The sequence below is a fragment of the Ctenocephalides felis genome, unplaced genomic scaffold, assembly GCF_003426905.1.
Source record: "Ctenocephalides felis isolate EL2017-DRISC unplaced genomic scaffold, ASM342690v1 CF-g0.4_SCAFFOLD_03571, whole genome shotgun sequence".
NCBI classification, from domain to species: Eukaryota; Metazoa; Arthropoda; class Insecta; order Siphonaptera; family Pulicidae; genus Ctenocephalides; species Ctenocephalides felis.
This window is the reverse complement of record NW_020539725.1, coordinates 17,483,528-17,509,762: the sequence shown is the minus strand read 5'-3', so window position 1 is coordinate 17,509,762 and position 26,235 is coordinate 17,483,528. Positions and strand designations below refer to the sequence as shown.

At 29.1% G+C, this 26,235-nt stretch overlaps 2 protein-coding genes across 3 annotated transcripts in view; one reads left to right on the top strand and one right to left on the bottom strand.

The window, feature by feature from the left end:
• LOC113386799 (headcase protein-like) overlaps positions 1 to 23,119 on the bottom strand; it is a 32,552-nt gene extending 9,433 nt beyond the window's left edge. Inside the window, exons 1-2 of the mRNA XM_026624556.1 lie at positions 22,931 to 23,119; positions 1,343 to 1,531 (exon numbers count right to left, since the gene is read on the bottom strand). Coding sequence (XP_026480341.1) covers positions 1,343 to 1,531; positions 22,931 to 23,119 — 378 coding nt within the window. The remainder of the gene's footprint in view (positions 1 to 1,342; positions 1,532 to 22,930) is intronic.
• The window catches only part of LOC113386798 (headcase protein-like), a 675,189-nt gene that overhangs the window by 474,943 nt on the left and 174,011 nt on the right, over positions 1 to 26,235 (top strand). The gene's annotated exons all lie outside the window — the stretch shown is intronic.

Here is a 26,235-nt window from a genome sequence, read left to right as displayed (position 1 = left end):
AGAATTGGAGATAATCACATTTTATGCAAATAATAGTATGATAAATTGTTTAGGGAAACATATTTATGAACTCAATATTTTGATAGAGTATTTATTAACCTTTTTGCTATTGAACTATAAATTACAATCAAAGACTAGCATTGTCAATACTAGAGAATGTAATACCGATGGAAAATTTCAATACCGGTATTTCGGGAATTTTTCATTTTAAAATCGGAATACCGGTAAATTACCGGTATTTTTATTATTTCAAATAAACGTAAACAAAATTGAAAGTTATTAGTACAAATATAAAAAAATGTATATATAACTACTATATTCAACTAAACGATAAAAACAATAAAATAAAACAATAAATTTGTTTTTTTAAATAATAATTTAACAAAATTATAACCAATTTAATTAATTCATTATCACTATCGAGTATATTGAGTACTTTTCACCAAAAACAAGCTTATGAGTAAGAAAGACCAAAAACTCATAAAAGATCATATTACATTATTATAATAAACTGTATTGTCTGTATCCGATGTGTTAAATTAGCATAATCTCCAATATTTTAAAAAAATATTTTTTTTACACTAATTTAAGATCGAATACTTTGTCGAGATAGTAAGTTACTATAATTGTTGAGTATTGTAATTTAAAACAATGTGATGCTTCTATAGTATTTTCAAACTTCGAAACATTTTCCAAAAATAATATTTTATAATTGTAATAAGAAGCAAAAATATTTAGTAATTATCATAATTATTATGTATAAAGTTAGAAAAAAATAAAGATTACGCAGGGGTAATCTGCATGATATAAAATATTTTGGCGCAAATATCACTTAAAAAACTGTTACATTTTTACATAAGATGAAACAAATATCATTATCTATCAGTTCAATTCTATTTATTGTAACACGTTATGTAGCCCTTAGTAAAGCAATAAACATTCAGTTTAATGACGAGTTGAGATAATATTTGACATTTGTTTATCCTATAGAATCACTTGAAGATATAGCTGTCTATGCGATTATAGAAATCGAAGATAAATTTGTTCCGAGAAATTTAAACTTTAATGTATTATGTATCAAATAGCGCTTATGTAAAAATACCAAAAATACCGGTATTTTTGGGGTAAATACCGGTAAAAATACCGCCCAAAAATCGGGCGGTTTACCGGTAATTCGGTATACCGGTATTGCATTCCCTAGTCAATACTTTAACTTTAACTAACATTAAGTTTCATCCAGAGACGACATCCGTACACAGCAAATCATGTAGATGTCGTCCATGGACGACATCCGTAGCGAAAGGATTTAAATATAAATAGCACTGATTTATTATAATTTTACCTTATGGCGTTCGGCGCAGCACGGCATTGCAGCAAAGATGTCATAGGAGTACATGGTGCCCAAAACCAGGGACGATCCGTCCCACTGGGTGGTGCAGAAGCGGCAGCGGATTACGCGTTCAGGGCTCGAAGCCTCCAGGCAGGCCATGCAAACCGCAGACAGATATTGGGTGCGACCTTCGAACTTCACCTGGAAAATAAAATAAAACATGTTCATAACGTTTTAAAAAGTATGATAAGTAAAAGGTGTTAATGACAATATTGGCTTCATAAATATATCAAACGTACATAATTTCTAATGAGAGCCTGGCATTATGATTTTTGAACTTCTCAATTAATAAATTAAAATTTTTATACGATGCAAGTATAAAAATCTTAAGCTTACTGAAAAATGTTTAGTTTTTGTTTTTTTTTTACACTTTTAAACGCCTGGACGACCATGATGTACAGGGCTGAAAACTGACAGACGATAGTTTTATACTTAGCACTTTAAGAAACACCAGTACAATAATTTTTAGCCTTGCAGGAACACTGTTATTCAAAAAGTTCGTTGGCTTTTGGTCCATATATGCATATCGTTGTTGACTATTATTAGTTTAATTTTTTTTTAATGTCAAACAATTTGCTTCTACACAGTTGTTCAGTATTGTTTCGTGTTATTTAGATTATCTGTATATATTCGTACTAAGAATGAGTCAACATGCATAAAATAAATGCAAAATGCTGAGTATTTTGTGAATGAAATATGTACTTCCATCAACTGATAAAATAAGTTTTCTTGTGAACGTCGTAAATCTGAATTAAAACTCTTTAAACTTCTAGTTTCATTTATAAGTTTACACTCTACCAAGGATTAAAATAAATCCCATTAAGAATTTTATTTATCCAGAAAAACAGCATCGAATAAGCGTTGTTCTCGAAAGGAGGAGAGCTAGGGACTCATTGTAACAAAAATGAGTAGTAGTAGGAATTTTTCAATAGCATCTTAAACGATATTAAAACAAAAAATCTTCAATTTTACATTAAATCTCCTTGGATCATGTCATCATAGCCGACGCAGTATACAGAAGTGTGCAGATGCATGATTTTTGACAGATAATATACAATTGCACTATCATGAAAGATCGATTGGCCTGAGTATTTAAAATCTTATATACCTTGATAATATCAATCTCAACGTGTAACAATTCTTGTAATTACTAAATTGTTTAAATAGTTATCTTGAATAATGTTAAGAAATCACACCTAGGGTCAGTTATATCAAAATCTGAGGCTAGTTGTAACATGCAAAACTGGTATTGACTGGTAATAAAGATGCAGTGAAGCCAATTCAAATATATCGAAATCGCTAGCTCCCATACTCTTATTGCTTCTTTTGGCATATTAATTTTATTAATAATTATTAATAATTTCATTATTAACTCGAATAGGATTAGTTGTGTGCAATCCACAAAAAATTATTCTCAATGTCAGAAGCTGCGGGTTCGTACATTATGAACCAAGATGTTTCCATATAAAGAAATAATACATTCGGATGCAATTATAATCCACTTACAAAAGTTGTCTTCTCAAGACAAAACATGTAACAGAACATTATATAATTCAAATGCAAATACATAGCGATGTATATCAATTTCATTATATTATCTTCAGTATTCCGAGACAAACATGAGAACGTATTGTTTGCATATAATAAAATAAATTTTAAATTCTGAATATCTAGTTAGTCTGGAATTACTACTCATCAATCACAATCTAGTAATATAATGTCATATATGAATGTGTTAGAGGTGTATAATCATAATATATGAGGAATAAATACAATTCAAACAATTTGATAGCCAAATGAAAATAACATTTTGAACAGTTGGGAACAAATGAATATTTTATAGAAAATATTACCTAAATTCTATTCTATTTTGTTGCAAATCGCCTATACCTTATTACTAAACACAGAAATATAACAAAATTTAAATGCTTTAAACAAAATTTAAAAAAAAAATCATAATTTAAAAATGATGATAAATCAAAATTTAATATTCTCAAATTTGATATAAACCAAAATTTGATGATTAGCATTTATTGATAATGATGATTTTCTCTATTCTTGTGACTGCATAATTGATATTGGCAGAGTTCAAACATTACTTTAAAGATATAGCAAGTAGTCATTCAAGCACGCCTAAGTTATCATATATTTTTTAATAAGCTTTATTACTTTCTGTGTATTTATTAACTAATGCTTTTTGATTATACGAGTATGACCTTGATTTAAATTAGAAGCATAAAGATCATTAAAACCAGCAAGATCAAAAATTGGTTTTGAAACAACCAATGACTTTCAATGACGTTCAACCGTGACTCTGTTTCATCAATTATAATTTAATTAATTTTTTTTATTATTTTTTTTAAACAATGTTCTGGGCGTTATGACTTTGAAGAGTTTATCTCCAATGAGACATCTCCTTTTTTAACATTTTATTTTAGATCGTATAGCCATTTTTTCATATCTTCGAGTAGAACATTCCTCACTCAATTGGTTTAAATATTTGTTTGAGTGATTTGATAATTTATTTAATTTATCTATTTTCTATGAAATACACAAAATCCCTCACTGTTCAAATAAAAAAGACTCCTTCAGTTTCTTACCGAGTCTATCTTCTTCCCCAGCGGCTTGTCTGGTTATTTTAATCGTACATTCCTGACCTACAATATCGAAACTGAACCAGCAACAAACGAGTTTACTTATAGGAATATTTAGTTATTCGTCTTATCGCACATTATATTTTATTCGTATTATCGTACATTTAAAAACTTGTTCGCTTTTCTTTTAGTATGGTATCATTACTTTAATCCGATGGGTGGTGCTTTTGAGAAGAAATATATTACCATATACTCTTGTCCATTGTATGCATATTGTGTCATGGAGCGTGCCATGTCTGGGCTCCTCTGGTATAAATAATGACGAATATTCATGATATATTGTAGTAAATGAAAAAAATGGAGATTATAAACGGCAACACCCTAATTTGAGAACTAACAATAAATTTGTTGTAAGAGAAATAGAATAGCAACAAATTAAAATGGAGTGCAAAATAAATGTCAAGAAATAGAAGACGACTGTGACGTCACTTAGTGAACGAGCGTTGCCGACAATCGTGGAACACTCCCGATTGATTGAGTATCATATATCATATGACACGTGCTTAACCTAAAATAAATCTTGTGCTCCAAATTATTAAATTGCTGCTAAGAAAAAAAATCAAATTTTAATATGTCTTATGAGACACGCTTTGTGACAAAAATGTTTCTAATTATAATATATGCACCACGAGGAAAATAAAAAACACAAAATTGATACATACGTTTGGCATTTTCATACCAAAATTGTGCTTTTTAAGCATAAGTAAATGACATTTAACATAGAACATTTAATCAATCTCGTGTGGGGTCCACGATTGTCGGCAACGCTCGTTCACTAAGTGGCGCCACAGTCTCTCTATTTTTTGACACTTTATAAAATGAAAAACATTTGAGAACTAAGGACTAGCAGTCCATGTAGTGAAAGTCTATGGTATTTACTCATAAAACCTAACTTCACACATGTGTTAAAATGAGATATCAGATAGATGCATTTATGATAATATTTGTATTTGTGTTTTGTACGTTAGGTTTTATATGTGAAACGCCTGATTGGACAGCAAATACATAACTTTTTGGCAGTTTGTTACTACCAATTAATTTGAAAATAAATCCATAACATAGTCTTAACATAGCATTTGTTGTCAAGGAGAAAACCATGATAAAAATGGAGGAAAGTTGGTTAAAAGTTGAAGAAATTTATGATATATCTGTAATTATAAATATAGACCAAGAGACCATGAGCTGATGACAGTATGTATTTTACGACATTTTGAGATTTTGTGCATCGATTCCTCTATACTTATCCTACATGAGATGGGGACTGACTAAGCCCAAAGTGGCGGACAAAGCTACTGCGCAGCTGGTAAAGATACCTTTTTTCCGCCCATATTTTATACCTTATAGTATCAAAAGCTTATATTTATCACGACAGACGTGTACCTGGCGTACCAACATCAGCAGAATTAAAAAGCTCGGCTACCATCCGGCCTGATAGTATGCACAAATCTCCATGTTTTATACCGGTATAAGCAATCGTTGGTTAAAATACAAAAATCTAATATCATATAATTTCTTCGCAAGTCGTTTGGATGGAACCAGAATCGACGTCCATCCAAACCATTTGGTCTACAAAGTGCATTCGGAAATCCAGCTTACTAGACTAAAGCGCAATACATCCACTGATCTCATTTAGATATTTTTAAATTTTTTTGTTTACTATTGTATTATTTTTTCTGTTGTTTTATATTTTACTACAAATACATTTTCTATTAGTGTATATAATGATAATGTTTCTTCTCATACAATTTCTGATCGTTGTTTCCTTTCAAAGTGCAGAAAAAATGAATTAAAAAAAATATTATTTCTTTGTCAACATTTTTTCTGTGTGTATTGGCTTGAGCAACAAAGGCAATAGTGTCATATATTTAAAAATAAAAAAACAACATGCAATATGACACAATGAAACAATAAGTATTTTAATTATCGCAACCAGTTTTTTTACGCAACACCATTATATATTACACATCCATTAATTTGCATGTGTTTAAAACGACAATTTGTTTACTAAAGCCTGACTGACTCACTGTACCATAACGCAATTTCAATATTATTTACACACGAAGTGCTTCATTATGAAGAGCAACAAAGTTTCTGCGGCAAACGTTAGTGATTCACAGCAGCATGTGTTCGGACAATTGCGGACGAATTTATGAATTGGCAGCAAATGCGCTTTTCTAATGCATAAAAAACACAAGAACAATGATAAAATTAACAGATGTTGCAGATGAACTTATGGTAATAAACATATGGCTAACTCATGATTCATGTGTTATATTATTGGATAAAATTATTTCCTTTATCAAAAAAGTACTGTTGCTGAAGCTGATAGAATTCAAGACAAAATTGTCAAAATAATTTGCTTTAAAATGAGCAAAACAAATAAAATCACATAAGAGTACGGGAGCACTTGAATTACACAATATCGTAGATTTGCAAGCAAATATTCATTTTGAGAAAATAGAAAATTATCAACAGTACTAATTACATTTTATATTTTAAATTTCTGCTTAGTTTTTTTATTATCTCTTTTATTTACAACTGTCCAGTAAAGGACATTCAATAAATTTGATGAATTTACAATAGTCCGCCGAAAAGGGACATTGTATACAACAAGGGCATGTTGGAAAAAACAACTCAGTAGTTGTTTTTTCCATTCGATATAAAATTCACAATATTTTATTGACAATTATATAATTTTAACTATTTACTTATTGAATAATTTCTTATAAATAATGATTAAGTTATTTCCATTTTTTATCAGGAGAGTTGATGGCTTAAATCCAGTGGCGCTTCTCTTTTCAATCTTCTTGGATAGTTCCCTGTTATCAAGAAGTTTGCTAATGAATTTGGATGACTGATTACTTGTTTCTATATACTTGTGCGCTGTTTTTGTTATTACTTCATTTATGGTAGGTATATTCGTGTCGACATGAATCAATCAGTTGGGAACATATTTTGAAGCTCCTAAGGGAATTTTCAAAAATTTGTTTTGAAATTTTTGTATTATTTCTATATTAGTCTTATGAGCACTGCCCCACAATGGTATACCATAGCACCAAATTGGTTTGAATAAAGATAGCTTAGTTAATGCTGCACCATTATTTTTAGAGATATTACTTTTCAATGTAAAAAAATATTAAATAATCTATAAATTGATGACACTTTTTCATTATAAAACTATTTCACAACGTGTTTCATTCGTATGAACCAACTTTTCACACAATTTTTTCTTCCTCTGTGAAAATGTTTTCCTTCTCTAGATCTACATATCACAATCGCTGTTGCTTAGAGGACAAACAGATTTCCAGAAATAGGTTTATTTGCTTCTGAATAACGGCACAATAACCGAATCCGAACAAGAGAGAATATATTTTCAATAGCAAGAAAGTCTGTGATCGAAATACTTCTTTGTTAGAAACAGACTACGAAGCTCGATTCCATACAGATGACAATAGCATATACCAGGTACTTAAGAGGAGAACAAAAACATCATCTTATGGAATTTATTTGATTGCATCGCTACGACTACCAGAAAAATTGATATATCTATTGAAAGAATGGTTATTATTTTTATTTATAAGATAGACTTGGAGAAAAATTGAACGTTCTGGAGATGAAAAGATAACAACGTCCATGTTAAGAAAATACAAGACCATATGAGGTTTAGAAGAAATGTTATGGTAGTAAGACATTTATATTTTCATAAATAATTGACTTTCATTTCAAATAATAAACTAAATTTCAATTAAAAGAATAAACGTTTTAATGGTATTATTAATGACTGAAAATTGAAATATTGATATTAATATTATTATTATTATTATATTATTATTATCTTATTATTTCTGATATTGTTATATTTATTATTATCTTTCACTTATTGTTTTTATTCTACTTTATTGTTTTTTTAGTATTATTTTTATTATTCAGAAATTTTATTTATTTTACTTACTAATTTTATTATTACGAAATATCAACATACTACGGATATCATTTTATTGAAAATTCTATCCTTCATTTTGTATTCTTTTTAATTAAATTTATGTTATTGTTCATTATTGTTACTAGATGTTAATTATTTAGCCGTTGTAACAAATATAGTAATTAAAAAAAATATCTTATTGCCCAAAAACCAACATTACACGGTTTAACTTTTAAAATAATTATTTAGTTTCAAAACTAAATGCTTGTATGTGAACCAGAATACATAAGAATTTTAAATAAAAATAGAGCAATATTGGTAATTGTTTTTTTCCCAATTTTGAAATAAAAAAACAAAGAATATTTGCCACTGGTATAGCATATAAATAATTCAGGAGATTTTATAAAGTTTGTACATTTAATTTTAAAAATAATTATATTTATTTTTAAAATCGTTTGAAGAAATTTCATATATCTTAAGATTTTTATATATCTTAAGGAACAATATCAATTAAGTTTAATTTAATTTTATATTATTATATTCACTTATTGTTATATTAAAAAAACGATATAAAAATGATGGAATTGATTGTATTATTTGAAAATTGTAGCAGCATTAGTAAAATATTGTCAACACCTTCACTGGTGTGCACGCATATGTTGCGTGTGATCGTTGTCAGTATTGAGGTGACAAACGCAACAGATGCGTTCGCTTTCCTTGCACTTTAGAATAGTGTTTTTAGTAAAAATATAAAATATAAAATATAAAATATAAAAAATATAAAAATATAAAAATTTTGAATTGAAATTACGTACTGTTATTATTTTTAACAGAAATAGACTAATTCATTTTATTTTGGTACTTTTCTTTAATTTCTAGCTCACATATCCAGAAATTGTTTTATTTATTATAAGTACTAAATATTTATTTTCGAGATAGATTTCTACCATTCATTTAAATTCAAATATTCAACATATTATACGAAAACTTTTGTCTAGTGCTCCTACAATATTAGAATGTCTGCAAAAAATTTAGTGCTCTTTGAAAGTGAAAAGAAAAAATAAAGAGAATAACAGAGTAGATATATAGAGAGTACTGCAATAAATCCTTAAGGAATAGTAAGTATTCGTCGCGACAATGTTTTCTAAGGCTTTATGTTATTCTGCTTCACTTGAATATAAAACATGTTTTCAATTGCAGCAACTCGCATTTAGAAAGCTTAATGTAATAAATATATCTAAATGTTGCACTAAATGAATAGGAGAAATATATTAATTAACCAGTTAACTGTGGCGCTCAGATCGAACAGTAGACGAAGTTTTGTGTCGTCCAAATCGTGAAACAATATATTGTCATGATAAGTAGACTTTTGTAAATGATGATGAATAATAAAAAAAATATTTTTTAATACATTTCTACATTGGTGACCCCGACGTTTGCGGTAGTGTCAACATTGTTCTTAGGTATAAAATGTTGTCATCACTTGTAGACTTTTGAAAATGATTAGATTTTTAACATAATTTTATACATTTCTACAAATTTTCATTTTATTAAATATATTTCTATAAAATATATTATTAAGCCTATTTCAATTATTCCTTTATTTCTTAAGTCTATTTCAATTATTCACTGGTCGAAACTAACCAGACGTATCAATAAACAGTATGTACTTTACGAAGAACTTCTGAAGTAAATTCACGATAAAAAGTTGAATGATTGTCGAGACCTTATCGCACGTTGTTTCAACAACTCTTTGTAATTTTAATGAGGCACATTGTACCTCTGTTGTTGGTTTCATTCAAAGTTTGTTTATTATTTTTATTTTTAACGAAAACGCGGGTATTGTTTCTTGATGTAACAACGTTGAAATGTGCTTACATATATAATTATTAAAGGCACAACTGCATTTATTATAATTAAACGCCTTTCATTCAAGTGATTAATTTGAACAATAGAATAATGTTTGTTGGAATAATAATGTTTGAGTACAGCTACAGATTATTTATTCGCTAGCGTAGTCGTTATTTTAATAATCATATTTTCTTGGTTGCTACATTTTTCCACAACTAGGAAAATGAGATGATGATTCCAAAAATCCATGCTATGTATTGAAATTAACTGATATTTTTCAAACAGTTAACTTGATTATATGCTCCTAATGGATCAGTCGCAAATAATAATAATAATTAATTTGTAATTTTAGCTTAATTTAGGTTAATTCTGAAAATAATTTTTGTTTTTCATCAAAAACTATTCTTACTTTCTTACATTTACATGTATATTTAATATCTCATTGAATCTAAGCAGTTTTTAGTTTAATAAGTAGGTATATAATATAATGCTTAAGTTGATAAAGAAGTAAAATTTAGTAAAAATTTTCAATTTTGTAAAATAAACGTATATTTCTCAGTACAAATCGTAACTTACTCTACGATTGATTGGCGAATATACTCGTCATGGGTTTGCTTCGGACGACACCAAACTGTGCACACTGTTCCATGAGTTCAAGAAAAGAAATAAATAAAAGAAATAAATAAAATTATATTATATAACTAGAAAACCGGGCGAACTCCGTTTCACCACCAGATGGTTTCATTTTATGTATCATTTCATTTGCTGATTAAAAGATGAAGAAAAAAAATGCCTGCTGTTGAAATTGAAAAAAAAAATTGCACAATACACGTGATTGATTTGATGGTTTCCAATTGAAATGTTAGGAAACGAATAACTTTTTTTTTTTTACTTTTTTGCACAATTTCACAGTGAACACAATGCCGGTTTGTCACATGAAATTAACCGAGCAGAGAACAATGAGTAGCTGTCAAACAAATGAGTAGCACTCAAACAAAAAATATTAGTTTGTAGTACATGCTAAGTATCGGAGATGACGCTGTATGTGAAAAAAAAAAGTGTTTTCCGCTTTTCTGTTGAAATCTTTCTTCAATTGTATTTGCTATAAACCTCACGGAGCCCGAGACCTTTCCAATGAAAGCAAAATCGTCGAAATCGGTTCGTGCGTTCTGAAGTTATATAGTCAGGAAAGAAAACCCGACTTATTTTTATATAATAGATTATACTTGCTAGTATTATCCAGTGAAATAAGTTTTCACAAATTTGACTGCCTTATGATGTCTTATTTCGATTTTGAGATAATATCAAGTGGGTATAAATAATAATATTTCAGTTTACTCTTCGTCTGATCCTAAGGAGCGTAGGTAGGCTTGCGTGTTGGTCGTATTAATCTTCCCAGACAAGTATTTATAACGTTTTTGGCAACAGCTGCGAGTAATTGGTTAAAGTGACACGTAATTAAGATGGACATCAGAATGTAGAATTCATTTGATATGTCCAATCAAATGAACATTTTTGGCCTGACTAAAACAATGCACTTTGGTATTTTCGTTCTAGTAAATAATTGAAATTGATGTCTCAAAACTTGTATCTGCACTTACTTTATTTCTAACCTAATATATAGAGTGTATATGTACGGTTACTATTTTGCTAATTGTTGGAAATTAGAATTAGAGAATTTTAACGTAGACATCAAGCAAATGATACAATAATTAAACTTACTGAACAACTCAAAGGTTATTATTAGAACGAATACTCCATTCCACACAATTTTCTTACAAAAATGCCAATATTACGTATCTCGAGCAAACGATATGAAATTTCATAAGCAAACTTCACAGTCAGTCGAAGCCCGCAACGTTGTTAACAAAAGTTTTAGACCTTCGTTGGTTTCCATAAAATTCTCCGTCTCAGACAAGAAACAAATCGACTGTTATTACCCAAAGGCATTGTTTTTGGAATGCCCTCTGCGGGGAACTATTATCTTTGAATACTGAACACTGAACACGTATAAGATTAAACTAAATAATATTAGCATGTCGAACAATAGTACGAGAAATAAACGAAAGACCGTTCAATGGGATTAGATAAAGACGATTTTACGAGAAGCCTGGGAGGTGTATGTCTCGACCAATGTCACATGTAATAGAAACATACATATATAATATACATATACATATACATATATCAAATGTATTCTGAGTAGATAGATAGACATTAATTTAGAAATATGAATAATCAACACTTTTTTTTGCACTAATTTATTAAATAATAATTTTACAAACGTTTCGAGACTAGGTTTGTCTCATAATCAGTGTGTTATAATTTAAAATCTAAAACATGGAAACCTAAATTAGCATTATGTGTTATCCGTTACAAGTCGTTCATTATACTGCCCCACCAACGATCGTCGGAGTCTGAATTCTCTATCACGGTCAACTAGATGAATCACGGAATATCAAATAGGAAAGAAAAGGAATAGGGCCCAGTTGAAATATAGATGTCGCTAGGAGAAAAAATATTCTATGAAAGGAAACGGTTCGTTTATAAAAATTGTTTTAAATTGTATTGTTTATAAATTTGTATATGTGTAGGTTTGTGAGCACTGTTTTTTAGTTTACGAGACCTTAATAGAATTTTTATTTATACGTTATTTAATTGTTTTATAAGAAGTATTGTTAATTTTATATAACCATTATAAAAGCTTACACGTGGCGGGGTAAAACGACGAACTAAACATTTGCCCTGTTTGGTTTGAACTATAAAAAATAGTGAATAAAAAAGTAAATTAAGTTAAAAAAGAGACAAATAAATAGTTTCTCCTACTCTACTGATGAATATTTCTGACGAAACACCAGATCAAGGTTATATACAGCGTTCCCGGTGCAAAATGTAGACATGCAACTTATATTTTGCATTGGTTGAATAATGTAGTTATTATTTCATAAAATTCAAAACTAATAATAAAACATTGTACTTGTTTGCCCTCCTGGCCATGGCCCATTTTACCTTGCCTATGGAGTAAAAAGGACCATGTAACAAATTTTGAAAAACACATTTTCCTCTATCTTTTTGTTGCGACAAATCTGGTTTGGTTTTCGCAATATAATTGGTCAAAGTCAAATTCGACCTTTGTGCCCTGCCCTACCCTATGTATATGTGTATATTTATATTGTAATATATACAGGGTATCTGGCTGATGATATTGATCATATGTACATATCATGAGAAAAAAAGAAAAAAGGAATTATCTGGTTTAGTTTAAAAATTATAAGTTTTTCATTATGAGAGCATTGGTTGACTCGTAATGCAAATAATAATTCACTGAGCACAACATTACGAACTGATTAATTCAGACAATTACAAAAGTCGCCTCGAGGATCACCCAAACTCATTTGCCAGGCAACCAAGATTGAAAAAGAAGTTCATGTTACATCAAGGGTAATTTTTGGTTGCCGCACCAAATGGCTGTAGTACCACCATTTTCATATATTTTATTTTGTTACTTTAAAGTGCAATAAATAACTACCTTCAAAATCAAGGTTTTATAACTTTTACTTCTGCCGCAAAAAATGGCAAAAATAAACGTTTTTTAGGCTGTTACAGTGGTGTTACCCCTTAACACAGTGATTTCCAACCTGTGGGGCGCGCCCCCCTGGGGGGGCTCCATATCGTTCCAAGGGGGGCGCGAAGTTGTTTCAAAAATATGCTGAGTAAGTGTCCTAAATAAATGCTGAGTAAGTGTCCAAAACAAATCAGCAAAATACTTAAAGTACTTCTAAGTGTGTTTGAGCTCAAAAAAGAAATTGCTGTATTTCTTGCTGATAACCTGATAACAAAAGAGACGGAGTAATCTTGTTTTAGGACACAAAGTTCCTCGCAAAATTTGCGTATTTAGTTGATATTTTTCAAAGATTTTAATAAATTTTGATTTAAATAAATCAATGCAAAGATCTCAAATTCGTGCTTTTGTTCAGAAAGACAAGATTACGGCTTTTATGAAAAGATTAGAACTGTGTATAGTTAGTATCAAATAACCTTATAACTTTAACATATTTCCCACTTTTAAAATTACTTGTGTTACTGATGAAACAGAAGTAAGCAAAGATCTTATTATTATATCAGTCATATGACTAGTCTACAAAATTAGAAATTTTATCACCATTTGTGAGATCTTACTTATGTGAAACAGAAAATTCTTATAATAAATAGTTATGTTTGTATGTATATTTTTTATAATACTGTGTATTATTTGGCATAATTTCAGTTATATTAATTATATTTAAATTAAATTGTTAGAAAAATAAGAAGGAGGGGGGGCGCAATATTTTTTTCATTCGGAAGGGGGGCGCAAGAAAGAAAAGGTTGGAAACCGCTGCCTTAACATATGTCAATTCTAAAAATTGTTTATTGTTTAAATTTTTTATTTTTAAAGTCATTTTTTTCTACAGTTATACTTGTTGTCTATTTCAGAATAGGTGTAAAAATTACTATATAATAAAAAAATTTAAGTTTTGGAAAATGTTTGGAACAAAATGTTAATTATGGAACAAAAATACTCTTTCTATGCTCTATTCATTTTTGTTCGCAGATATTTATTTACGCTCTATGTTCTTGTTCAATAGACAATTACATCATCAGATGTCAAACATTTTTTTATTTTTTTCAGTTTTCCAGTTTAAAGTTTCTATCTTTTACAACGTAAGTGGGCAGGCAGAGAGTAGCACTCAGACGGTTTGAAACCCTCAATATGAAGCACACCTTTTGAAATCGCATTAGGCACGGTCTAGTGAAACATTAGCGATATAAAATAGCTTTCTATTTGAGTGAGATGACCCGCAAACTAATTCTCATAACATGCAGGTGGAATAAATCAATTAATTGGGAAATTCGTGATTTAATTAAAATCGTGCGCGGCGCAAACTAGATTCCATTGTAATCTGTTCTATGGTTCGATTGAAAATGCTTCAAGTGGAAATGAAAGAAATGGCTAGACATATTTATTATGAGGTTAATTCGGAATTCAAAATTATTCCATATGTGAAGAACTTTACAAGTAGAGGATAATGACTTGTGGTTTGTCTTTTAATGATACTTATATATTTATTGATATTATAATCAGTCTCGAACGTTTCTACTAAGTTCGATTGTCAAGATCATTGTCTACCACAAACAGTTTTTTAATTAAGGAGAAACTATAACTACAAATTTATAAAGAAACAATGCAACTAATGCGAAAGATAAAATGAGATTGAGACAAGGACATACTGAAATATTAAATTTTAAAAAGATATTTCACAAATAAATACTTTGGTTCTCTTTGGGACTTCAGCACTGGCATGTGACCTGTTCAAGCTTTTAAAAAAGAAGCTGTAATGAATTATTGCATCAAATTACCTAAAAATTAGATGTTATAATAACAGAAGGTGCTATCATAGGATAACTGTATTCTTCACACGCCTCCATATTTAATTGTCTATAACTGTAGCTGAATGTATTTATGGTATAGTTAACTATGAAAAATAAAACAGAAAAAATATCAAATCATTCCAATAAAATTAATCAAATTGCTAGTACTGACATTAGTTCATTGATTTTAATAGAAAATAGCAAACCGGGCGAACTTCGTTTCACCACTAGATGGTTTCATTTTATGTAACATTTCGTTTGGTGATTAAAAGATGAAGAAAAAAATTGCCTGCTGTTGTAATTGAATAAAAATTTGCACAATACACGTGATTGATTTGATGATTTCCAATTGAAATGTTAGGAAACGAATAACTTATTTTTTACATTTTTTGCACAATTTCACAGTGAACACAATGCCGGTTTGTCACATGAAATTAACTGAGCAGAGAACAAGGAGTAGCTGTCAAACAAATGAGTAGCAGTCAAACAAAAAATATTAGTTTGTAGTACATGCTAAGTATCAGAGATGACGATGTATGTGAAAGAAAAATTCCGCTTTTCTGTTGAAATTTTCTTCAATTTTCTTTGCTATAATCCTCACGGAGCCCGAGACCTTTCCAACGAATGCAAAATCGTCGAAATCGGTTCGTGCGTTCTGGAGTTATATCGTCAGGAAGGAAAACCCGACTTATTTTTATATAATAATAATTACAAAACAATTAGGAAAGCTACAAAACAAAGTTTTGAATGCGTGATAAACGTTTGAACTGATTAATGACAATGCGCTCAATATCTGACATGATTGTAAAACGTACGAAATCAAAACCAATTAGCCAATTTTTTAATAAGACCACTGTGTGATACCCGCCTATTAATCTCAAAATTAGTGAATTTTTTTTTGCTTTAACGATTTGTACCTACTACCCCTTATAGTTTCTGTGAATTTGCCTTCCAAATATGCAGTTCGCAATATATAATGTTCGCATGTTTATTACTCAAAAACCGTTATGGTAACAAAATAAGACTCTATAAAAACTACTGAACCATGACATCGCACATGTTTGTTGTCAAACTATCGAATACATTATTATTATATCTCGTATCATGCAATGGTATTAAATTTTCTTCGCATCCTGTATATCCCATGTTATATATCACCATGTATGTACCTGTGCAACTTTTCATGGAAACGGGTTAAGCTCCGATGGTTTTCGTGCTATTGCATTTCCCGACTGTAACACGAAACGTATGAAACTAATTCTACGGATACAAAGGCGGTAGTAAAGTAGACAAACACACAGAAAGCATTAGAAAGCTCTGGCGAGCTTATATCGGGATACATAAAATATAATTCGATGCAATAAAATAGATGGAAATAGCGCGAAATATATTTACCGAGGTATTGATACAGTATCAGAGTTGTTTGTGGTGTTTTATGAATAGTATATCAAATAAATCTATTATTGAAGTTGTTGTAATATAGTATTTTTTAATCATCATTGAATTGTTTCTGATATATAATTCAAAAACAGCAGGTGAGTATAACAAACTCTATAGAACAAACTGAACTAAATGAAAACTATTAACAAGAATTAAAGAAAAAAATAAAATAGACACTATTTTTCAACAAAGATCCCGTGGTACTTATAGTATTTCATAGGTTAACACAAGACTTACAGCAGAATTCGTTTGGCAAATTCATAGTGATAGTTATAATAGTTAAAACTAAATAAAACAAATCATGACAGATACTTTTATATATTTCATTAAACTTGTATGATAAACAAATTATTAATAATTGCTAGATTAAAGTCATTTAAATATCTGTCTAATAGAGTTAGTAATATTTAATATCTTTTTCCAATTTTGAGTGTAAAAATTGAAAATTTTGTTAAATATTTAATGATATTTTATTTCTGCCATCCCAGTGAATAAGTGGTTAAGTCAATTTGGACTATTTTGCAAAGCTTGGTTTCAAAGTTCTATTACTCATGTAATATCGCGTATTTGAAATTAATGGTTTAAATTTTATATAAAATGCATAATCAGCTTTTGTTCTTAATCATTAGAGTTTCAATTTAATGACTATATTCAGAGAAATAGTTAATACCGCGATTTAAAACATTTTTACCGAAATTCGACTTAACCACTTATTTAATGGGATGGCAGAAATATAATATCTTTAAATATTTACCAAAATTTTCAATTTTTATACTCCAGTTGGAAAAATAAATTAAATATTAGTAACTCTACTACGTATATTCAAACGATTTTAATATAATAATCAATAATAATTTGTTTATCATGCAAGTTTAATAAAATATATAAAAGTATTTTATATTTTTCATAAAACCCAATAGAGAAATATTTCATTTAATTCCTAAAAAGAAAAATTAATACATAAAGAGTATTCTTCAGTAAATATATCAGAATAAAAGTTCGGAAAGTTTTAGCATAAAATTCAAATAATATACCCCAGTAACTGTCATGAAAATTCTGTGAATAAACAATTTTTAATCAAATAAGAGATAATAAAATCAAAATTAGAGGGTAGAGCGGGGTAGAAAGATTCACAATCATTATATTAAAAATAAGTAAAGTAAGAATACTCTTTTGTGACAATACTATTTTAAGATAGAAGGCAAAAAATATATAACCAGACATAATTGTTAAGTCGTCACTACCATTAGATAACGGTTATGCATTTAAAACAAAACATTTTTTTTATTTTTGAGCTCTTTTATTTAGTTCATAAGACCTGAATATAACTTTTAAGTATAGGTTATTCAATAGTTTTATAAGATGTATTGTTACTGTTAAGTTAGATTCAACAGTTTTTCATATAAATTTTATAAAAGCTCACATCTGAGTAGGGTAAAAAGTACTAATTAAACCTTTATACCGGCAAAGGTGTACACAATAAGGAAATAGTAAATAAAAGTAAATTAAATTTGAAAAAAAACAATTTTACAAGAGATAAATTAAATTAATAATTACTCCAATTATGCTGACGAATATTACTGACAAAATATTACATCGAGGTTATATACGGTTTGGTTGTTGTAAAAAATGCGCTCGATAAAGTACTGGGCTTAGCACACTGCCCTGTGGTACCCCGCATTCTATATTTCTAATGCTCGAAGCCACATCTTTAGTTTTGATTATAAATTTTCTATTAAGCAAATATGAGCTTAAAATATTGTAAGTCTTGAGTGCATTTCGCATTGATCGGGAATATCGGAAAAATAGTAGCAAAAATAGCAGTGATAGATAATAACACAAACTAAATAATGATATTAAATATAATGCTATTAAATTTAAATGATATAAAAATTTAAAGTGTAAGAATAAATTGTGTGAACATCGTAATATAAATGTGCAGGTTATGGGAGACTAACAAATCCCCATAATTACTTTCGTCAAGTAATTATCGTTTATTTGTCGGGACAAATTTTGGCTCCGCGGCGTGAGAACTTCAAAATGAATGAAAATAATCAACCGAACGAATTTAACCTCCAACCTTGCCCAAAACTAAATTCCTTCTGATTACCACTATCCGCCGAATTGTAATGCATTGGACACGGTCCGTGTGTGTTGTTAACGATTCGTTTTTTTGTAAGTCTCGTTTCATTCGTGCACATTCACAATGCAATGCAATCTTTTACTTTTTGCGATTTCCCTTTGAGTATTTTGAACTTTTTTACTTTTGCCGTATAGTATTCGGTTGGGTCATCGTTCCCTTTCGGTACTGCGCACGGACATTCAATCATTCAAACCTGGGCGAGACGAGGGAGTGAGGTTTTATCATTCTATAATTCTCCTTTTAGGGGATGGGGGTGGAATAAAATATTTCTGTATTGGATATATTTTTATGGAACATGAAAATATAATATAATTCCTCAAAAGTATACTGGTGTTTTATACGATTTTTGCTAGTGCATTTTATTCATAAATTATAATCACTAACTCACGCACATTAAAACAACAAATGCTTGAACTTGTGTGAGCAAAATTCACTAGTAAAAATTGTGTTATTTTTGTCTATTAGTATGAATTTCTAGTAAATCGTAATGAGTACGTTGTACTTGATTAGAAAAAATAAAATACTAAAAAACAATTTTGAATTTTGACATTATTTTATGTTGTCTATGAATAATTATTAAATGACATATGACAAAGCTAAGCTTATAGGCGTATATGTGATTTAGCACGTACATGTGTTTTAAGTAATTTTCTCTCACGCAAAACAATGAGCAATAATTCTCAAACAGTTTAAACTTTAGACTCGGGTTGCCCTATAGTAAATTTATATTGTTCTTTAATATCCTATAGACATAACAACGCAGGGTTCTCTTTGAAAAGTTTTACGACACAGTTTATTTTTTGTGTTTTTCGTTTTATTTTTTGTAACGTCTCAATTTTATTTTATTTTTATTTCGCTCGGCTGTAATTTCACACCTGGATACTTCTGTTCAGGTACGGGTTTCTAGTCTATATAAGACAGAAGACTCATTGCTTGATATTATGTTATAGCCCGGGGCAATGTGTCTGTGTCGTATTTTTATTGTTTTCTTTTTTAAATCATGTCGGATGTTATGTCATGTAAAACATGTATATTAATTACACATATTGAGTTACCTGCCAATCATGCAGGGTTCTTCAATATGTTTCAATGACAAATTTTATACTATAAGTGTCAGTACTAGTTTGACTCACAATAATATATAACATGTTTGCTGTTACAAATTTTGTAATAATTTATAAATATGTATTTTAAATCATATTATTTTTCTTTCGCAATACAAATGTTTTGTAATTCTGCAAAATTTAATAATCTTCTATGAATTTAAAATCATTTAATTTAAAAATAATATTAAACTCGGTAATATATTAGAAACCAGTATTTTCATCAAGCAAGTATGTTTAAAGAATAAATTCTATTCTATAGAAACAATTTCTATCATCTTTAGTAAATCGATAAGCAATAGTTCTGTGTTCCCACGAAATATATTTCACGTATGTAAGCTTGCAAAAAGTTAAAACCAGGGTTTATAAATTTCCCAAAAAGTTAATATATTTTTAATAAACTTATTATTTATAAATATTGTAAATTTAGTTTAGTATCTTTTAATTTTTTCGTATTCAGCCTAACAAATTAAAAATATCTTTTTGTATAATTTAAAACGCTTTTACTAAATTGCGTTTAATTAAAAATAAAATTTGAACAGGTCACTATCAACTACTAATTACTTCACATAGAAATTTTTATGTTCAAATTTTAATAATATATCATCGAGTAAAATATCCCATTCAGCATTGCAATATATAGCTTATAAGCATATCAGTATTGTATTAGTAAAATACATCACAGCACTTATTGCACACAACACATATAGAACAACACACTATCGAAATATGTTCAGAAAATTACTGGGAGAGATAAGAGCGGGTAAGAAGGTCCACTACCGATATCTCAACAACCAGTAAAGTTAAGAATTTTTCAATAACGATTAAAGCAATTAAAACTTAAATTATTTCATGATTTTTAATATTAAAACTATTGCTGAGAATAAAATAAATAAATTTTAGTTAAAGAAAATGTAAGGCATTATGCCTGCAATAATAATTATTACATCAATTTTAGTATTTATATATAAGTCTTAAAAATATTCCTTTGCCAGTCCTGAAGTAAACGATGCACGAATACAGCAGGTGCTATTTTATTATGCGCCTCCACCGCAAAAGCAAGTCTGCTGTTCGCCGAACAATACTCTAACGCGATTCTGTTACCCTGTTACGTGACGCAGACACGCCGCAACCGTGTTACCCAAACGTCGGACGTTTTGTCGATGGGATATTGCCCGCAATAGACGAAGGGCTCGAGAAAACTTAGCTTTGATATCTACATAAGAAATTCTGCTCAAGAAAACCGAAACCTATCGAAATCAAAAAGAATCCTATTAACCATTTAACTATAATTGACGAATGTACTCGTCATTGATAAGTGGCGGAGATTTGAGTATTGACGAGTATTCTCGTCACTCGTATAAAACAGTAACCATTTGCAATTAAATTTTTTTTTTAATAAAACAAGATGTAATCTGGAATGTCAAGTCGTTTTAAATATTTTGAGACTAGGACTGTATAAAATACGTAGTTATAAGTAGCATTTTACCTTAAAGCTAGTTGCATGAACTTCCCGAAATGTGAAAATAATATATTTAACCAATAACAATTAAGAATTAGCTATTTAAATGACATTTTCCACTTTTATTTTGCAAATAGTTTTGGCTTTTCATCAAAGACTCTCCTTATTTTCTTACATGTACATATTTAATTGAATGTAATCCCTTTTTAATTTAATTCTTATGTTAACAAAGAAGTCAAATGTAGTGATAACATTATTGAATTTAGTAAAATAAACTCATATTTTTCATCCGATATCTTACTAGCGCAACTTTCTCTGTGATTTACGAATATACTCGTCATGAGCTCGACTAGCGACAAATTTAAGTGACTAATTGTGGTTTGTTTTAAAAATAGCGAACAAACATTAGTGTTTAGTGCAATATACATGATTTTCTGAATTTTCGAAACTAATTATCATATTTATTGTTATTACTTGTAATTCATTGCAATTCTAACTAATATGACCATATTCAAAACCTAAGTGCATAATTATATCATATCGTGTACTTATTCATTTATCATCACTAATTACACTAATAGTCTCTATCTACGTATGGTTTCTAACTATATCATTCTGCATTAACTACCCTTGTCATGATAATCTATCGACAGTGATCTTATGTATGCCCATACTATCATCCATACCAACATTCACACAATACAACAGCCCCATCTATTCATAGGTAACAATCGAAACAGTCCACATAACGCTCAAATGTAAATATGATTTCTAACTATAACAATCTACATTAATAACCCTTGTCAATGCCAATAGATGATTATTCACAGAAATGTTATATAATTTCATACTATCATTCATATCAACATACACACCATACAACGGCGCCATCTTTTCATAGCTAATAATAGAAATAGTCGACATAATGAGAATTTAGTTTGTATCCACAATCACTCCCAATTAAAACATCCCCAGTTACAATATTTATTTATTTCAATTTCTCTGTGGGTTTTTCAAATGAATAATAACACCATAAACTCTGAAAGCTATCTCTACTCTCGAAAATCAGAAAATTATTCAGAAAAATATTCTCGATTATAACTTGTTAAAAAATGTTGTGTGCTCTCTGTCTACTTTTTTGTTGGGTGGACAGTTGTTACCTAGAAGGGTTGTTGGAAGCAGAAACAAGAAAATGAGTTTGTGTTATAATCAGTTGTCCTAGTCGGTCCAGCTGTTGCAAAGGCATGTTTTATTTTTAACAACTGTGTGTTTTTTTTTAACAACATGTTTTTTTTTAACAACACTCTCCTTGTGATTAATTAAATTATAATTCAATCATATTATTCCAATCTAATCAATTATTTTATTTAAAAGTATATCTTCAATTTGGCTTATGTAAGAGGCCTGACATATTTTTTAGAGTTGATGGAAAATGAACACTCATCGTAAGTACATAGTGAAGAAGAAATATAGTTATTATGCAAAAATGGATAGGTGAACTACAACCATATATTTCAGTGGTTATTCCTCAATTATTAATAATAAATATTTCTTACCTCCTGGCATCCCTTGGCGTGCTGTTTTGGGCTCAAGAAGAAGGTCCCATCGACCAGTGGGTAGCGATCAAACACAGGCATGATATCGTCGCAAAGCACGCAAGAAACTCTGGACCTTTGCTGGGCTGCCAAAGTAGATAATATGAAGCAGCGTGTGTCATCATTGCCATGGTTTCCCTCGTCCTCCATCTGCCGAACAAAGAGTTGGAAGTACGCGTTAGAAAAAATTTAAAAAAATTGCGACGATTTTTTTATATTTCTTTTGTGTTTTTTCCCGATAAAAATGATATTATAAAATTTTGAACGCGTCGCGGTTTTAAATGAACTAAAAGCGAGCGGTAAAATTATATAATAAAATTTTATGAATTAGGTTTAACGCATTAGAAAGGTGATAAGAAAACTGGCATCATGAAGCATTGCATATTTTAAACTTAATAGACAACTTATATTAACATTTTTTTGTTTTTGAATTTTTATGGTCATTATAATAGTTAATCTAAGTAAATAAATGCATTGTATAATAATAAAGTAAATTCACAAGCCATTCAATCCAAAAACAAATTGCTTATTGCAGATATTTATCTTTCATTACAAATCCTATTATCCTCCATAAAAATGAACTTTGTCTAGTTGCAAAATCTGCGTAAATATAAGAAATTCCTGAATTCCTTCTATGTAGGAGTATTAAATTATATATGTAATCCGCCCCTTTAAGGCAAAATTTCAATATTGTGAATTTTTATGCCATATTTTTAAAATTGAATAAATTAATATAAACATAATCGTGTTACTAGCCAATATCAATATCACCACCAGTAAACAAATTAATATGAAAACTCAAAGCCTAGCTGATGTAACACAAATTAAAATATAAGCTTGATCATCAGTCTAGGAACTTCAATTTAGCTGAAGCATTTTATATATCAAGGGCTTAACATATTAATAATATAAAATTATTTATTTATTGTTTATATCATTTTTCTAATAATTATAGATCATAGTAGTATTTAATAATGTAGTTATTAAAAGAGTAAAACAGTATAGGTAACATTCAGACGTAATTTGCGCCTAAACAACTTATCACAGGCATATTTTATACAATTTTTTAAATAAATAAATAAAACCACTAAATCACCGCTTGCAGTTATGTATAGATTTATTTTCAGCAGATACTTAAATTTTTTGAAACAGTTTGAAATTGCCAAACGAATGATTATTGCTTATTAAAAAGATTTAATTTTGATAATTTTAATAATTTAAACGTGATTTGTCTAACATTCAGAATTGTATCAGAACTCGCATATTTTAGTTATGAGTATAAAATAAAATAAATAACTAGGAACATTTAATATTCATTTTTAAATCAAATTATATGTAAGATAGTCTAACTTTTTATAACAATGTATTGGTATTGTACCTATGTATGATGTTTCCTAAAAACTTCAAATTTTCATTTGTCTATTATTTTTAACCCTTTCACTATGAATGACTTCCATGGACGACATCTGCGTGAAGTGCCCCGTGTACGAATGTCGTCCATGGATGACTTCCAAATGAGGTGCTGTATGTACGAGTGTCGTCCATGGACGACGAATTGTGTTTGATTTATCACTATGAGAATAAACTATTGAGAACTCTATTGTTTTATTCTATTTATTATAATTTCTACAATTCTCTTTATTGTAATTGTTAACCCATCAAAAGCTTAATTGTTAATTTTTCAACACATTTTTATTGATAATGATAGAAATATTTTAAAATATATATCTGTGTCTTGTACGTTTAATGGCACTACTAATGAGCGCCTTTCTGTACAGCAGCGACACTCCTGCGTAAAACACTCTCGAAGCGAAAGAGTTACTTTTCAAAAATTATTTGGAAACCATTGAATATTTGAGCACAAACAGTACCAAACTTGAAATTTATGAATAATTAATATTATTTATATCTGTGGTAATAAAATGTTTATAATTAGTTTTGTATTATCTTAAATAACAAAATTTCATGCAACGTAAATTTATAATGTAAATGATCCACAAACCAATGTTGATATACATCAACTATTCTCAATAACTATAAACTTCTCTGATAGTATTTCCGAGAGCATCGAAGAAAACAATGAAATCTCTATAAAAACTTTCCATCTTCTCAAATAATAAAATTTATCGTAAATTTATTCAAAATGCATCAAAACCCCCACGGCCATGAGTTGCACAAGCAGACGTCGTAAAATCGAGTCCTCCAACGCATCCCATTTGCGTCTGGAGTCCGCGCCACACGGAAGCTATAATCCGGACTAAACTTCGGGCACGTCTGCACAACCAATGGACCATCGTTCTTGATATTACGATACAGCCTCTTATATTATAACATGGTTGACAGTTCGTAATAGCCGATAAAAAGTTTACGACGCCCAAGCAGCCAGTTTCGATAAAATTATATGTAATAATTTACTTTTTCCACACACACGAATAGTACAATACTTGTATTGACAAGCGCTTTCTACAACACAAATATAAGTTTATAGTGTTTTCGATATTATACAATTTTATTCACTAATCTTTTTTTTTAATCTATCACATTCAATCTTGTATAGATCACTCTTATTTAATAATATTTCAATTAGTTGTTTTAAAATCTTGATAAATATAATATTGTGAGACGTTGAAAATTCAATATTCGTTATTGAGACTACATTGCTCTTTTCTATCAATAATTATTTTGAATAGTACATCAAAGTATAATATTAATGAATACACCAAAACTCTATAAAATGTTGAATATTTTAATAAATTTAACTTTGAGAAATATAGCAGATGTTTTAGTTTTGATTACCATTACCGAATATTTGTATTCGCTTTTAAACATTTTTCTTCATAATTTCGAACAACTTCATTTTTTTCTAATGAAGCTATTTTAAGTATTAATCTGAATCACCGGTTTATAGCTTTTTATTCACTATTACTTTTATTTCTTAATGATATAATATTTGATCACATTCAACACCAAATATCTTTTATAACTCACTGCAATTTACTAAATTTAAATTTGTTTCTTGAAGATTCTGATAAATTTAATTTAGGCATTGAACTCCAACATTCGTTATTGATATTACGTTGCTTCATTTCAACAATATTTATTGAATAGTTCACTTTAATCATCTTTAAAAAATTAATGAACACAACAAATATCTATAAAATGTTAAATGATTTGTTCAATTCACCTTTGAAGAATATTGTAAATAATTCAGTTTTGTTTACTGCAGCTGATATGCATCTTCATATAAGAAAACGAAAAGTTAGTTG